General features: G+C 43.1%; 1 protein-coding gene across 3 annotated transcripts in view; it reads right to left on the bottom strand.

Annotated features, from left to right (window-relative positions):
- Positions 1 to 4,741: 4,741 nt before the first annotated feature.
- DHRS12 (dehydrogenase/reductase 12) overlaps positions 4,742 to 13,661 on the bottom strand; it is a 42,756-nt gene continuing 33,836 nt past the window's right edge. For all 3 annotated transcript variants that reach the window (XM_084652394.1, XM_084652393.1, XM_084652395.1), the window contains 3 exons: positions 13,210 to 13,300; positions 11,934 to 12,071; positions 4,742 to 8,848 (listed from right to left, as the gene is read on the bottom strand). In XM_084652394.1, coding sequence (XP_084508520.1) covers positions 8,733 to 8,848; positions 11,934 to 12,071; positions 13,210 to 13,300 — 345 coding nt within the window. In that variant the 3' untranslated portion in view covers positions 4,742 to 8,732. The remainder of the gene's footprint in view (positions 8,849 to 11,933; positions 12,072 to 13,209; positions 13,301 to 13,661) is intronic.

Below are 13,661 nucleotides of genomic sequence, written 5' to 3'. Positions count from 1 at the left end.
GGCTATAGCAGGGACACGCAGCATTGCCGCGTAAAAATCAAAAAACTTCAGCAGATGTACCAGAAGATTAACAGTCATTCTGGTTCTGCACCACACACATGCTGCTTCTACAATGAGCTGGATGCAATTCTTGATGGTGACCACATCACTAACCCCGAATGTAGCGTGGATATCTCCCAGGAGTCTGAGTCCTGGGCCACCTCAGGCAACAACGAGGAGGATATTCTGGACAAGCAAGAGGAGGAGGAGAATGGGAGACAGGTGAGTGGTGGATCCATTCTCCCAGAGAACCAAGAGGTATTTTTAACCCCAGAGCCCAGCTGGTCGCAGGACAGCATGGTGGCCAAGTGTGATGCCAGGGAAGGCACCTTTTGGTGAGTATGCAATTCCAATCAAACTGACGGGGTTACATTCTCTTATATTTTATGTTTAATCGGAAGAAAAAGTGAGGTTCAGTGGGTATCTGCTTCCCAGTGGCCACTCCTGCTACACAGACTGTGCGCCCTGGAAAAGACTGTTTCTGAGCACAGGGTACGGCTTCATGAGCAGGGGGTACGCTAGATCTCCCAGGATCACTGTTAGCGTTTCAACAACATCAACGCTTATTTTGTGATCTGGAAAGAGTCGCTGCTTGCAGCTTTCTGAACAAACCTATGTTCCTAAAGATGCATGTGTCATGCACCGTTCTGGCCATCCCATGTTCTGTCCATCAAACTGTGATCCACCAGCACTTGCAACGCCATTGAAAAATATCCTTTATGGTTTATGTACTCTTTTTGGCTAGGTGGTCGGCTGCCAAGATAAGGATATGCAGACTTCTATCACCCCACTGCGGCTCGGGAACTCCATTGTGACAAAACCATCCACTATGTCCTGCACATTGCCCATCCACTATGTCCTGCACGTTGCCCAGAATTCCTGCCCTTCTTAGTACAATTCAATTAATGGCCCTGCACACTTGGATCACAACAGCTCCCACAGTGGATTTACCTACTCCACATTGATTCCCCACTGACCAGTAACAGTCTGTCATTGCAAGCTTCCACAGAGCCATCGCCACTCACTTCTCCACTGTCAGAGCAGGTCTCATTTTAGTGTTGCTGCACTTCAGAGCTGGGGAAAGCTCTGCACAAAGTTCCTGGAATGTGGCCTTTCGCATTCAGCCGTTTTGCAGCCACTGCTAGTCATCGCATAGCTGTGTAATGATGTGATCCCACCAGTCAGTGCTTGTTTCCCGGGACCAGAAACTGCACTCCACCATGTTCAACTGCTGCACGCTTGCCAGCAGCAACCGGGAATTGTTCTATGGCTTGCAGCAGGGCTGCTTGAATGACATCGCTGTATTCCATGCGGCAGCTCCTGTCTCGGCTCTGGAAATACTGCAGGGTAAGGCGAGGTGTTCAAAATTCTCACAAGATTGTACAGCTGAGTGGGGTCCATGGCTAAGCGAAGCTTTCGAAAAAAGACTTGAGAAAGTATAGGCTGTTTGCCATTCATATCAGGGGAGGGAGGGAGGGAGGAAACTGCATCATAGAAGGCCAAAGCCATGTTCCCATTTTCCCCGTAACAATGTTTTGGTCCCAGGAGGCATTACAAGCCCTTCCTAAAACCCTCTGCGGCTAGTTGCACTGTGGGATAGCTACCCCGGTGCACTGCTAGTGAGAACGCACTCCACCAGCACAATGAGCACAGTGTGGACATGCACAACTGACTTAATTACTGTGGTGGCTGGATGTCAACTTAACTTTGTAGAGTAGACATGCCCTAGGATTCCTTCGAGGCTGTTTCCTTTGGAGCAACAGGGCTTGGTGTTTTTAGGTAATCCTTAAAATCCAACAGTAGCAGTGGGGGGCGGGGGGGTGGGGGCTGATAAAGGTTTAGTTTTGCCAGTCAAACTTCACACTCCTAGCCCAAAAGAAGAACAACTGTGAAGAGCCTAAATTGTTCAATGTTCCCTTCTTCACCTAGCTCTGCAAAAACTAGCCGCTGTGGAAACTTGGACTGATTGGGGCTCATCCTGTTAAACAGTGCCACCTTCTGGACTGAGCTATAATGTCTTCTGATCAGCTGCTGTTTGTCTTCCAATTTCTTTGACATAGGGTACTGTAGAAATCCAAATACTTGACTTTCCACTACTGCAGTCTTTGGCTTGTCTGTCCTCAGATCTTTTTAAAGCCTGCCTTATGTAGCCTATCAGATTAAAAGATAGCCTTGTTGAGGAAGAGGAACGTGCTATTTTTTTACCTGTAAATGTTATCTGACGCCCTCCCTTTAGGAATTAGGTCTGTGAATCTGCATAGGGGGATATAAAATATTGATACTGCCCTACTCTAGAAATACTTCTTGGGTTTGGACACGTTTATACTAGTAATCTGAGAAATTCTCATTTTATACATAGTATAGAAAACTGGCATTTCAGAAGCAGGCAAATAATTGTAGATGGTACTTTGAGTTTCCTTCAAGTAATTATAATGAAGGTTCTGCACTATAAAATCTTTTCCCGTTCAGTGGTACGTGCTACAAAAATGTGTGGTCACTACAAAGTTACTGGATGTGTCCTCCACCTGCTTTTGAGAATAACAGCACCAAATGTGATATGGTACCATTATTATTGGCAGGGCCCTGGTGCTAGAAGGCAGCCTACTTTGTTTACAGTTGCTGTTTACAGGTTTTTTAGTTAGTCTTAAATTTTTACACGGAACAAGTTTTCCCCCGATGCAGAATTCAGGACAGGGACGGTGTCAACTTGAAAAATCACCTGACCATTATTACATGTCACAGCATTCCTATCACAGAGTTAAGTGTTCAAGTTTGCTTCCCTGGTTGGTAGAGCTCAAAACGCTGTATAATCAGTTCTGCTGTAGTGTTGATGGTGCGTGCCCATCTTCAGAATCTGCAAGGGGTGGTTATCATCTAAACAGGAACATGTGTGTCTTGAGCGGGTGCAGGGGAGTAAGTGTAAGTGTGGTTAATGGTGTTGCTCTCTGGCCTGTGCAAAAAGACTATTTACATAATTAGGAGCACAAAGCCCCTTAACTATTGACCAGGAGCTCTTAAGAGTCAGGGAAAATATAAGGACTTCATGGGGTTTTTTTCAAGCCAATTAAAGGTAAGTTTGCAGTGTATCTTGGAAGCTAGCATCAAAGCTCTAGCCTGATTGTAGGAAAGGAGTTGAGGTGAGGGAGACCAGCTGTGTTGGCATTACAGACTCAGGCTGAAAGTTACATATCCTGGAAAAATAACATCATCAGTTCACTAACCATTTATGTTGCCTTCCTGTGTCTGGCTGTTCAGTTTTTGGTTTTTAAAGTATTGAAAGTGCATTGTTTAACAAGTGCTGGTCCTCTCTGTCTAGGTTGGATATTCTGTCACTAGTGTCTCTTGCCACTAGAATTTAAAATGACAATGAATGTATTTGCTTATATGACACGTATAACCTAATGTGCATTATATTTTAAAATAAAGCATCTCACTTGCTTCATTATTACATACCTCAGTCAACCTTGTGGTGAGGAAAAAGGAATGTTTTTAAAGGGAAGAAGAATTGTGTTTAAATGTTGCACTAAGTGAAGTATAATGCCAATTTTATGAAAAATTACATATTTGGTTTTGAATTGCTGCCCTAGACTTAATTGTTGATCACAAATGCATTTCAACTACAAAATATGACAGCTGGCATTTTCCTACACTATGACTAATTTTTACACTAACCTGATTTTGATCCTTTCCAATTATAGCCTATGAATGGAAAGAAAGTAAAAGGGGCATTTAAATATGGAATATGGACCAAAAGACAAGTGCACTTTTTTAGTTTTATGCGCTGTTTTAGGTAGCTTACATTATACTGACTTCTACATGGCTGCAAACTTACTTTAGCTAAAACACTCTGAAAAGTACACAAACATTAAGTTAATCTCTGCAGCCTGCTAGATTAGGAAATGTAGCTACTGCATATGTGTTCTGTTTAAATGCTTGTCCAAACAATGCTTCAATTTATTAAATTACCTGGTATGTGTAACTTCGTCTCCACTGTTAAATCGACGAATGCCCTCTGTTGTTAGTGGTTATCCACTATGCATTTTGGAATCTCTGTTTTGAAACTTTCCCTTCAACCACAACAAAGCTGGCAGGTGTGAAGGATAGTGTTCAATCGCTGCAAATTGACTAAAATATATTTAGTTCCCTAAGAACATTGACATGCACATGCCATTAGTCAGACTATTACAGAATGGGGGGGGAGGGGGTTGGTATTTTTTTACACTGGTAGTAGGAAATTCCAGTTGCACAGGAATTTGGCTTACTAATAAGATTATTCAGTAATGAGAACTGTGTGTAAGTTCTGCAATTAATGTACCATTAAAATGCTACTGAATGTGATAGTTTCCCTTTGTCTAGAATTTTCCCTCCACAATTTGCCATCTTTTCAGTAACTATTTAACCATTCAAACAGTGTAATAGATTGTTCATGTAAAACCTAAACCTTTGGGAAATAAATGTCTGTGCAAATCTTCATGTTGTACAGTTTCACTGTAATTTGTATGTGAGAGAGAATCCAATTCCCAAAACATTCTCTTTAGCTCTCATACTGCTTACTGCTTTTTAGATTATTCTTTACCAGGATCCTCTTCAATGCTACAATAACCTTAAAGTTATCTATTGTCAGAGGGCTTTTCCTCAACCCTCCCACTTCCATGGTTCTTGTCACACAGACAGCAAGCAGCAAAAGACCAGAAGTCGGAAGTGCAGACAATGCGATGTTTATTGGTGTTAGTTTCCAAGCAAGCATTTTCCGAAGCCCTTCACACCAGTCAGGTTTATCTCGATAAGCCGATAGTCTGTTCCCCAGTGCAAAGAAATTTTTCACTCCACACTTATACCTTTAACCCTTCCAGAGATCCTTTCCAATATATATAAAAGCATTAGAAATATATAATGTTGGTGTTTACCCAGGGGCAGCCATATTGTGACACCGTTCCCAGCTCTGATGCTACCCTGCGTCCCCCATCCCAGCTCTGACACTGCAGAGCATTTACCATGTGTCTGTATTCCCTGTTCCAGTTCCTTCCTCCCATTAGCAAGCATGATTCCAATTTACTCTTCCACTTCCTGTTTGACCCCAGTTTATCTAGTAATATTCTCAGCTATATCTTAACCAATCATTTTACTGAAATTTAACTAACCAATGCTAACATATTGTAACATAATTCTCTAACCAATTGTATCCCACTACCCTGATTAACTTACACCTAGCAAAATTAATTCTACAGCAGACAGAAACAATTAGAGAACCAGGCAGATTAACAATAGAAAAGTGGGGGCCATAAAGATAAGACAATACAGAAATGAGGGTTCCTCAACCACTGATAAGTGATTTCTTGCCAGACAGGATGCTATCAAACTAAGTTTTCTTTAACCATCTTAAGATCTGTTTCTTTATCTGGGGGTGATGGGCACCATCAGGAGAGGATCATCTTCCTAACAGCCTGATACCATCTTATTTCAATGTGACTGGTTTGGGATGTGAGGATGTGACCATACACTTCCCAGCTTATGGCTGGCTGCCCCTGCTGCTTAGCCAAAGGCCTTAGCCTAAGAACAGGGTCTCAGGCTATCCTAGCCGGAGAAGGCCCATACACAGGCAGACTTGTGATTTTGATTCTTTGTTTTATACCTCTATAACTAGCTAAGTGATAAAAATACACCTAAATTCTTAAAGTATAGACCTTTACAGGCGGGCCTGAATATCTAGAGTCTAATGTCTACTACTCTGTATCTTGCTAGAAGCTTGTTATACTACAACCTCAGCTAAGATCATGTTTTTGTTTGACTGTATTTCCACGTATATAGAGAGCAGACTGGAAACACAAGTTTCTTTAAATCAATCGGTGTTTAGGTTCAGTCCTAAATTGGATGCTTTTGAACACAAATGTAAAGGGCTTTAGGGCATACTCCTTTTTTACACTATGTGCACGTCACAAAGCTGGGACACCTTTTTTGTGAAAGTCTCCTTAAAGGTTTAAAATCTAGACATTATTTCTCCTTTTGGCAGTAGCATGGCTGCAAGGTATCAATCTTTGTATAGCCCAGAAAGACAGCTTGCTCATTTTGATATCTCTAGTAATCTATGGCCTTGTCTGCATGGCAGCAAACTGGTCTAGAGGGGGTATTATTTACAGAGGACTCTAATGCAAACTAAATACCTTTTAGGACATGCCAGCAGTGTCTACATTGGGCAGTTAGTGCTCTATAACTACCTCCTTTAAGGCTTTCTAGACTGCATGGCAATCTGAGAACAAACTAGAAACTTTTTTACTCCTTTTCTTTTTTTGAAACTAGAAACTGTATATAAAAACTAATTTAACAGTCTCAATAAGGTATGCTAGAATAATATGTTTTGTAACTTTCAAAGGTTTGTTATAAAATTTCTGCCAAAGACTGTTGTTGCCTATAGTCCATCAAAATACTGCTATTAAAAATTTGCTGCTTTTTTGCAGTGTGGCTGTGTCCATGTTGCCTTAAGCAAGCCAATACGTGTCTGAATTAGGTAAAGTTCATTAGTTCCTCATGGTCACACTTCAATTGTCTGTTTGTTCAGCATATTCCATCAATTCTGAATGTACACAGCTAAAATTAATTTAACCCCTTGTAACCTTTCATTTACCTCCCATGATTAGCTGAGTTTGCACGGATGGCCTTACACTCAACTGACCGGCACTCTGTCTGTACATAACATGATTACTTCTGAACACAGCATCCTATCAGTTCCAAAATTTCAGGAAACAGTCTAGGCAGCCTGTCGCATGTTCCCCTGTGCATCCTCCCCATAGAGCATCAACATGACAAAAGTAATTCCTCTACCTGCTGGATACAGGAGCTGGATACTTAGGAAATGCTTGTACTGCAAAAAAAAAAACACAAAAACCCCCAGCAATGAGTTTCAGAGCCCAGGTTAGCTAATGCAGGCCCATGCTACACTGAAAATAGTGTAGAGTTTAGCATTCTGAGACCTGGTGACAGTGGGTGGGTCTCAGAGCCCAGGCCCCAACCTGAACCAGAATGGCTACACTTACTTTTAGCCCTGTAGTGCAAGCCTGAGGCAGCTGACCTGGCCTCTGAGGCCCTTTTTTCCCCCCCTTCAACACAGAGGTACCCTTAGCCAGCAAAAGAAAAGAGAGAAGGCTTCATTTTACCTCCCTAACGTTGTGCTGTGGCAGTGGGGGGACAGAGGGCTTGGGGGGAGTGGAAAAACAAGTTCAAGCCTGGTGTGCAGGGAGAGGGGGGATGTACTCAGATGCTGGTATGGGAGGTATACAGAACCCTTGCTAGAGGGATTTCAGTGAGTCCCTGAAGTGGAGGGGGAGTGGAGGGTGGAATGCAAGTAGCCCTATTGCATGCAGTATTCACCCACGAAAGCTTATGCGCCAATACGTCTGTTAGTCTATAAGGTGCCACAGGACTCCGCTGCTTTTACAGATCCAGACTAACACGGCCACCCCTCCGAGGCACGTACTAGTTTCTCCTTTCCTTCTCTTGCATTGTCATTACCATTGCGAAAGGCAAGCTCCCATCCAGATTAGGTTTTCACTTTGGTATGAGGCTCTGTGCTTTCCTAAATCAAAGCTCCAACCCCTGGAGGCTGGAATGGAATAGTATTTCCTCCCTGTTCATTGAGTCAAGCAGCAGGAATTTGGCAACAGCTGCAGAGCTGCCCACACAGAAAAATAGTGATCTGCTTCCTCTTGTTTGCAGAAATTGGTTCACAGAAAATCTCAAGGCCTTAAACCTGACTGTTTACATGACTTGTTTAACACTTGCTGGTTCAGTTAAACTGATCTAGACCTTTGTAGGAGCAGGCCTTATGAAAGGAGACACTCCAAACTGATTGCAGTCTACAGCCCCATAAGCAGACTACTCCCCTATCCCCATACTCTATACAGGACAGAAGGTTTTTACCTATAGAATACAGCATTTAAGAGCACTTGCTACATGGATAGAGGGAAAAGTACCAGTTTAGCCTCCAAAGCAGAAAAGTAGCTTGTATATATAAGATCATTTACAAAATCAGACTGAGAAGAACTATAACAGCCTTCCCAACGAGCAGTCTAGCCCTTCTGGTCTTGGACTAATCACTGTCTAATGCCCAAGCACTCCTGACCTTTATTTTTCACCTCCATACCACTCCTCTAGGGGTATAAAGCAGTGGTTGAGTTACAAGTGCCAGGGGAGAATACTGACACTACCTCCACTGTCTAGGTTTTGCTGAAGTCTAACCAAGCACTAACTAACAGGTTGTAGCCACACAAGTTTATGGGGCAGTCACTAGGAAATAGAACGTTAATTAGTAATGGTGCTAGGCTTCAAACTGCTTCTTACAGGCACATAGGGATAGAGGGAAAGGTACTGGTTTAGCCTCCAAATGCTGAAATACTTCCCTCTGCTGTTTCCTTTACATACTTGAATCAAGGTGCATGTACCCCTACGTACGACAGGACATCTGAGATCATACTCAACTCCTCGATGGCTTATGCTATTTTATGAAAGCCTGCAGTAACAGCATACATTACAACTTGTTAGTTAAAAGGTGAACTGTATATTAACAGTATATTAATTGTAGCAAACTCGTTCTCTTCCCCTCATATTTGTAACAGGTGTAATACAGTCCTGCTAGTATTGTAATTCAAAGCTTCATTTCTGTTCAATTGGGTGGTGATAAGTGCCTACAGAAGATGTGATCAAGTGGGTTTAAATTTCTGGGAAAGCTCTTCCAAAGCTTCTATTAGCTTCTCTTCCTCCTCTGGTGAAGAATATGTTCTGGCCAGGAGCAAGTGAGTAGAAACAGGTTGCCGGTCTGGGGAGGAGAGAAAGAAAAGAAAAGAGAAAAGAAAGCAGTTAATCTTTCGTCTCTCCCAGCACAAAGTGACTCTCTCTCTCTCTCTTAAACCAGAAACACCAATGCATTTTACCTGCGCACAGAATGATCTTGAGGCCAAAACATTTCCGCAACATTTAAATTCTGTACTTTAAAAAAATATTACTTCATTTATCAAAACAGAATGCACTTCTACTAATTTAATTTTGAATTAGGTACCCAAAAGGTCTGTTCTTGTGAGACTGATTTTATAGATAAGATAAGGACTTGCTTTTTGTAGCCAGACATGAGAAAAAGGCAGGCCCTGTTTACAGAGGAATTAGCCCTGATTTTAGTCATTAGTGTAACTGTATCAGTGCAGTGATTTGCACTGGTGGAGTTTAGCACAGTTTCAAGCAGCAAAACAAACTCTGGCTTTCCTTGTTTTCAGGATGGGGTTTGCATTTGTGTAGCTATTCCACAGGGTAGAATTGGGTTATTTTATCCTTAAAATACAGAGCTTAGCATTAGCACTATGGAATTAGCTTGCTAAGCACTCAGCCTTTTGTCAAGAGAATAAACTGGTTCTCAAATCACAATGCTTGGCCAAACTTGCCCAATAAGACATTCCTTCCTGGTTGCATGAACCTGAGCCTCCTGGTTCAGTCTACCACACAGCTACACCAGTAGAGCACCATGACACAAGAGATAGTACTAACTTTCCATTCCAGATTAACTGTAATTACATACCACCCACAAAGAAGCTCTAGGTCTTTGCCTTAACGCAAGGACCGTGATCACAGATCTTCATAATGACTTTCTATTTTTTTAAAAAGCAACCTCCGATCACTACGGTGCATTGGAGGAGTATTTCTCCTTCAGCAGTATTGCTAGAATGTTTAGTGAAGTCCAACTTCTGAAGTGGCCAGTTGAGCAGTAGAAAGCTAGTTTATCTTCACCATAGCTACAGCAGCCGTGCTGTAAGCAGGAAGCTGTGAAGAGCTACAGGGTTGTGTACTAGTCTGTTTTGTCATCCATCCTTACACAAGAATTCAGTTTCAAACACTGTGCTGAGCTCTAGTGGAAGATTTCTATGAAAGCACAGGGGCCTGCCTCATATCCTAAGAGGATAATTTCCAGAAAGGTGAAAATTGTCAGTTGCTTGTGAAGTTAGCATAACAACTCATTGTACATACAGCATTACATCTGTCCACGCTAGGCTGTGTACAGGAAACCAAACATTAAGAGACGCGCTCACTCTTCCTTATGGGGCAGCAATCAATACTACTGGGGGAAGAAAAATATTTGAGAGAATTAGCCTACATGGATACCTGAGAACTGTAGTACTCTACCAAGCCAAAGCTATGGAGGAAACAGCTTCCTGCCTGCCTGCCTGCGCACTGTCCTGTGAAGTCTCATGAGCAGAGGGGAAGGAATTATTTGAGCTTAGGCCAGCCTACTACCAACTCCCTTCCCTTCCTCAGCAAAGAAGCTGACTGGGGTTTGTACTGAGTATCGATACTGAACAGAATAAGGAAGGTGAAAGATAAGCAGGAGAGGAATGGAAGCAGAACAGCTGCATATTAATCCAGTTTTGGGGTATTTCATTTTATTGTGAGTTGGCAAATAGCTCTCAGGGAACTAAAACAGTAAGGGATGATAATGCACTATTCAGAGTCAAGAGGGGAACCAAGGTGCTGTGCCTGACCCTAAGGGATGATGGCACAGAGAGCATTTAAAAAACAAGTGATTTTCCCAGAGTTGTCAAAAAGAACTGAGCCACTGAGTCCCAGGGTTCCCCAACTGACAAAACAGGGAACAGAGCGTTACTGGGGGCAGACCCAAGAATCTTCGCTCCCCTCTCTAAAGCTGCGGCCCTGCCAAGTGCAAAGCTCATGGGAACACACAGCTCTGGTCAACCTTGAGGATTACAGTCCTGCTGCCTGTTTGCTAAGTCTGTGGGGCAAGCTGGGCAAGGATGAGCTGATGACCCAGAGGAGATGACGACGACGTAGCAGGAAGCATGGTTGGAGCAGACAGAATAGAAATAAGAGGGATGAAGAGAGATTAAGGACTAAGAAGAGGCAAACCCCCTGCTCTACAATGAGGCAGAACACTTGTGTGTGTGCCATTTTGTGCATGAGCCACAGACAAATGAGTCCATCTGAAAATAAATTCCAGTCAGGTTTATGGGCAGCTGATTCAAGCCTTTAGTTTACTGCTCTTGAGGGGTGGGGGACAGTAAAAATCTCTTAGTCAAGTTTTTAAAAGTTGATGAAGGGTCGGTCTGGTACCTGTGGAGAGGAGGGGTCCAAACTTCCCAGATGCCCCAGACTGAGTGTACAGGTTGAAAGCAGGCCTTTGTCACACCCAGGAATGGGGGAGGGGGCTTTCTATGGAAAGGGGCCCCAACTCTGGCCTTTCTCCCACATCCTAGATCTGCACTACCCTTAGAGCAGAGGCATTACAAAACCACTCCTGCTTGAGCACTTACTGTGTGAGTGGCCGAATGGGAATGTTCAAAGCCCTTTCCCACCATCCTCTGCATTAATCCCCCCTGTTCACCAACCTAGCTGCACTTCGATTTCATCTCAGAGTCTGCATTGTTCACACTAACAATCCTGACTCTACCACAGAACTTCAGAAAGAACGACTATGCACTGTCACCTGGGCACTGTTAATGTGAACAGGAGAAAGAGGGGAGACAAGTGCCCTCAAAATGAATGCAACTCCTCAGTACTCTGTACAGAAGGCAACAGTCCATGGACATCGCTGCGGGCTCACTTGGCTTTGCCACGTCTCTGTCTAATCATGTGCAGAGCCAACTTCAACCCAGATGTTTTATCCAATCAGTGCCAGCCTGGTCGAAAGGGCAGGACCAGCAAAATACCGTCAGTTTGAACAGTTCCATTAGTTATGCAACACTGTGCTTGGCCTTTGGAGTCACACATTATAAACAATTTCAGGAACTATTTTAACCCTCAACGTAAGACCACTCTGGCCCTTCGGCAAAGTCAATAATTGTACAATCAGTGTAGTAATAGCACTCTTTCTTCAGGTTCAGTGTACGAAACTGCCACCTTACCTTGGAAGAACAGGCCGCTTGTTTGCTTAGCTGCTGCAGGTGAGACTGCCAGCCACACCACTGTATCGGCTCCCTGAGCCTCTGTGCGCAGTTTGTTCTTCATTTTTTCATAGAATTCTGGCATCGCTGATCTCACTGCTACAGTGAAGAATAATGTAAGGGTGGTGAGTCAATCAAGGCTTTTTGCTAAGGAGCTTTTTAAAGGTTAAAATGGTAATAGTAGTGTGAAAACCAATGACCTTTTAAAATCAGGGAAAGGAGACACTATTGTCCCTCGGATGGCAGAGTTACTGTGATGTTAGGTTGCCAAAAGATGAACCAGACATTTCTCATTGTTTGGACTAAAGTGTATGGAGACAGTCAAAAGGCTGAGAGACTAAGAATCAAAAAGAGGGAGAAGTGTTCCCCAGTTCTGTTATTTGGTCCTGTTCAAAGTTGACTGGATGCAGAACGTGAGAAAACAAATGATGGAAATATCTGGGGATTTAGCTCTTATTTTCATTGATTTTATGATGATGACTATGCTAGAAATAATGAGACTGACTTTAACAAGTATAGTCCTGAGTTATTGTATAAGCACATGGCAAAAAAGCAGACGTGGAAAATAGCATTCCCTAAGCTACACACACTGCATTTAAACTGCTTAAGCGTGAAGTAAAATGCTGGGCAAGGAAAGATGAAGCCTATATTTTCAATCAGCAGAAAACTGCAGGAGGGTGTGGAGAGTCACATGATCAGAGGGTGTTGGGGAGCTCCCTATGTGGCAGTACCAGCCCCTAGATGTGTAAAGGGATATTCTGAAGCCTATTAAGAAATTACATTCTACAGAGTGTAAAGATAAGGGAAGGTGACTAGACAGTGTCCTTTGATCAAGGGTGGAAATTCTTCACCATATATCAATCCCCTTAACAAGGCAGAATAAGCTGAAATCCAGGGGGGGTTGAACTATAGGGGTGGTGTGGGTGAGCAATACAAGATACTGAAGTGCACAGTTTGAACTGGTTGTTTCCAAGCTCTACCGCGGGGGGGGGGGGGGGGGGGGAAGGAGGAAGAATTGCGGGAGCGGGTCAGACTAGAGTCGAGACCTGCATCCCCAGCTCCATCTGATCTCAGACTCCCTGTAAAACAGGACAGCAGAGGGTTCTAAAACGGCCACTTTCCAGAAATTTAAACGGAACAGATCGGTGGACCTGTGAGACAAATTTACAGTAATGTCATATTACAATTCAATTTTAGACTAAGACTGGAAGGGGTAAGTGTCTTTAGCAGACTGTACCTGGTGTATCTGCCCAACCAGGATGCATGGCAGAGAAATGGATGTTTTTGTGCACCTTAGCCCATTGTTCTGTCAAGACTACTTGCTGTCTCTAGGATACAACAAAAAATGCCATACTGGAAAAGAGCTATGATCCATTTAGTCTGTTATCCTGTCTCACAGTAGCCAATTCCAAATACTCCCAATACACCCATAATGCACTGTAATTATCAGGTGGCAGGCAATATGGAAAATACCTGTACCACTCATACATTGGGGAAACAGCAGTCCGTTAGATAATGTTAGAGAGACAAGGTGGGTGAGGCCATACCTTTTATCAGACCAAGTTTTGTTGGTGAAAGAGACAAGCTTTCGAGCTCAATAGAGCTCTTCTTCAAGATAACGTTGTCAGAAACCACTGTAGAGTGGTAAAGGCAACCTACTTACGCAGCAATAGATATTAACCCTTAGGT

Source organism: Lepidochelys olivacea (genome assembly GCF_965140295.1).
Source record: "Lepidochelys olivacea isolate rLepOli2 genome assembly, chromosome: 1".
NCBI lineage: Eukaryota > Metazoa > Chordata > Testudines > Cheloniidae > Lepidochelys > Lepidochelys olivacea.
The sequence above is the reverse complement of the archived record's forward strand: the minus strand, read 5'-3'. Positions and strand labels throughout refer to the sequence as shown.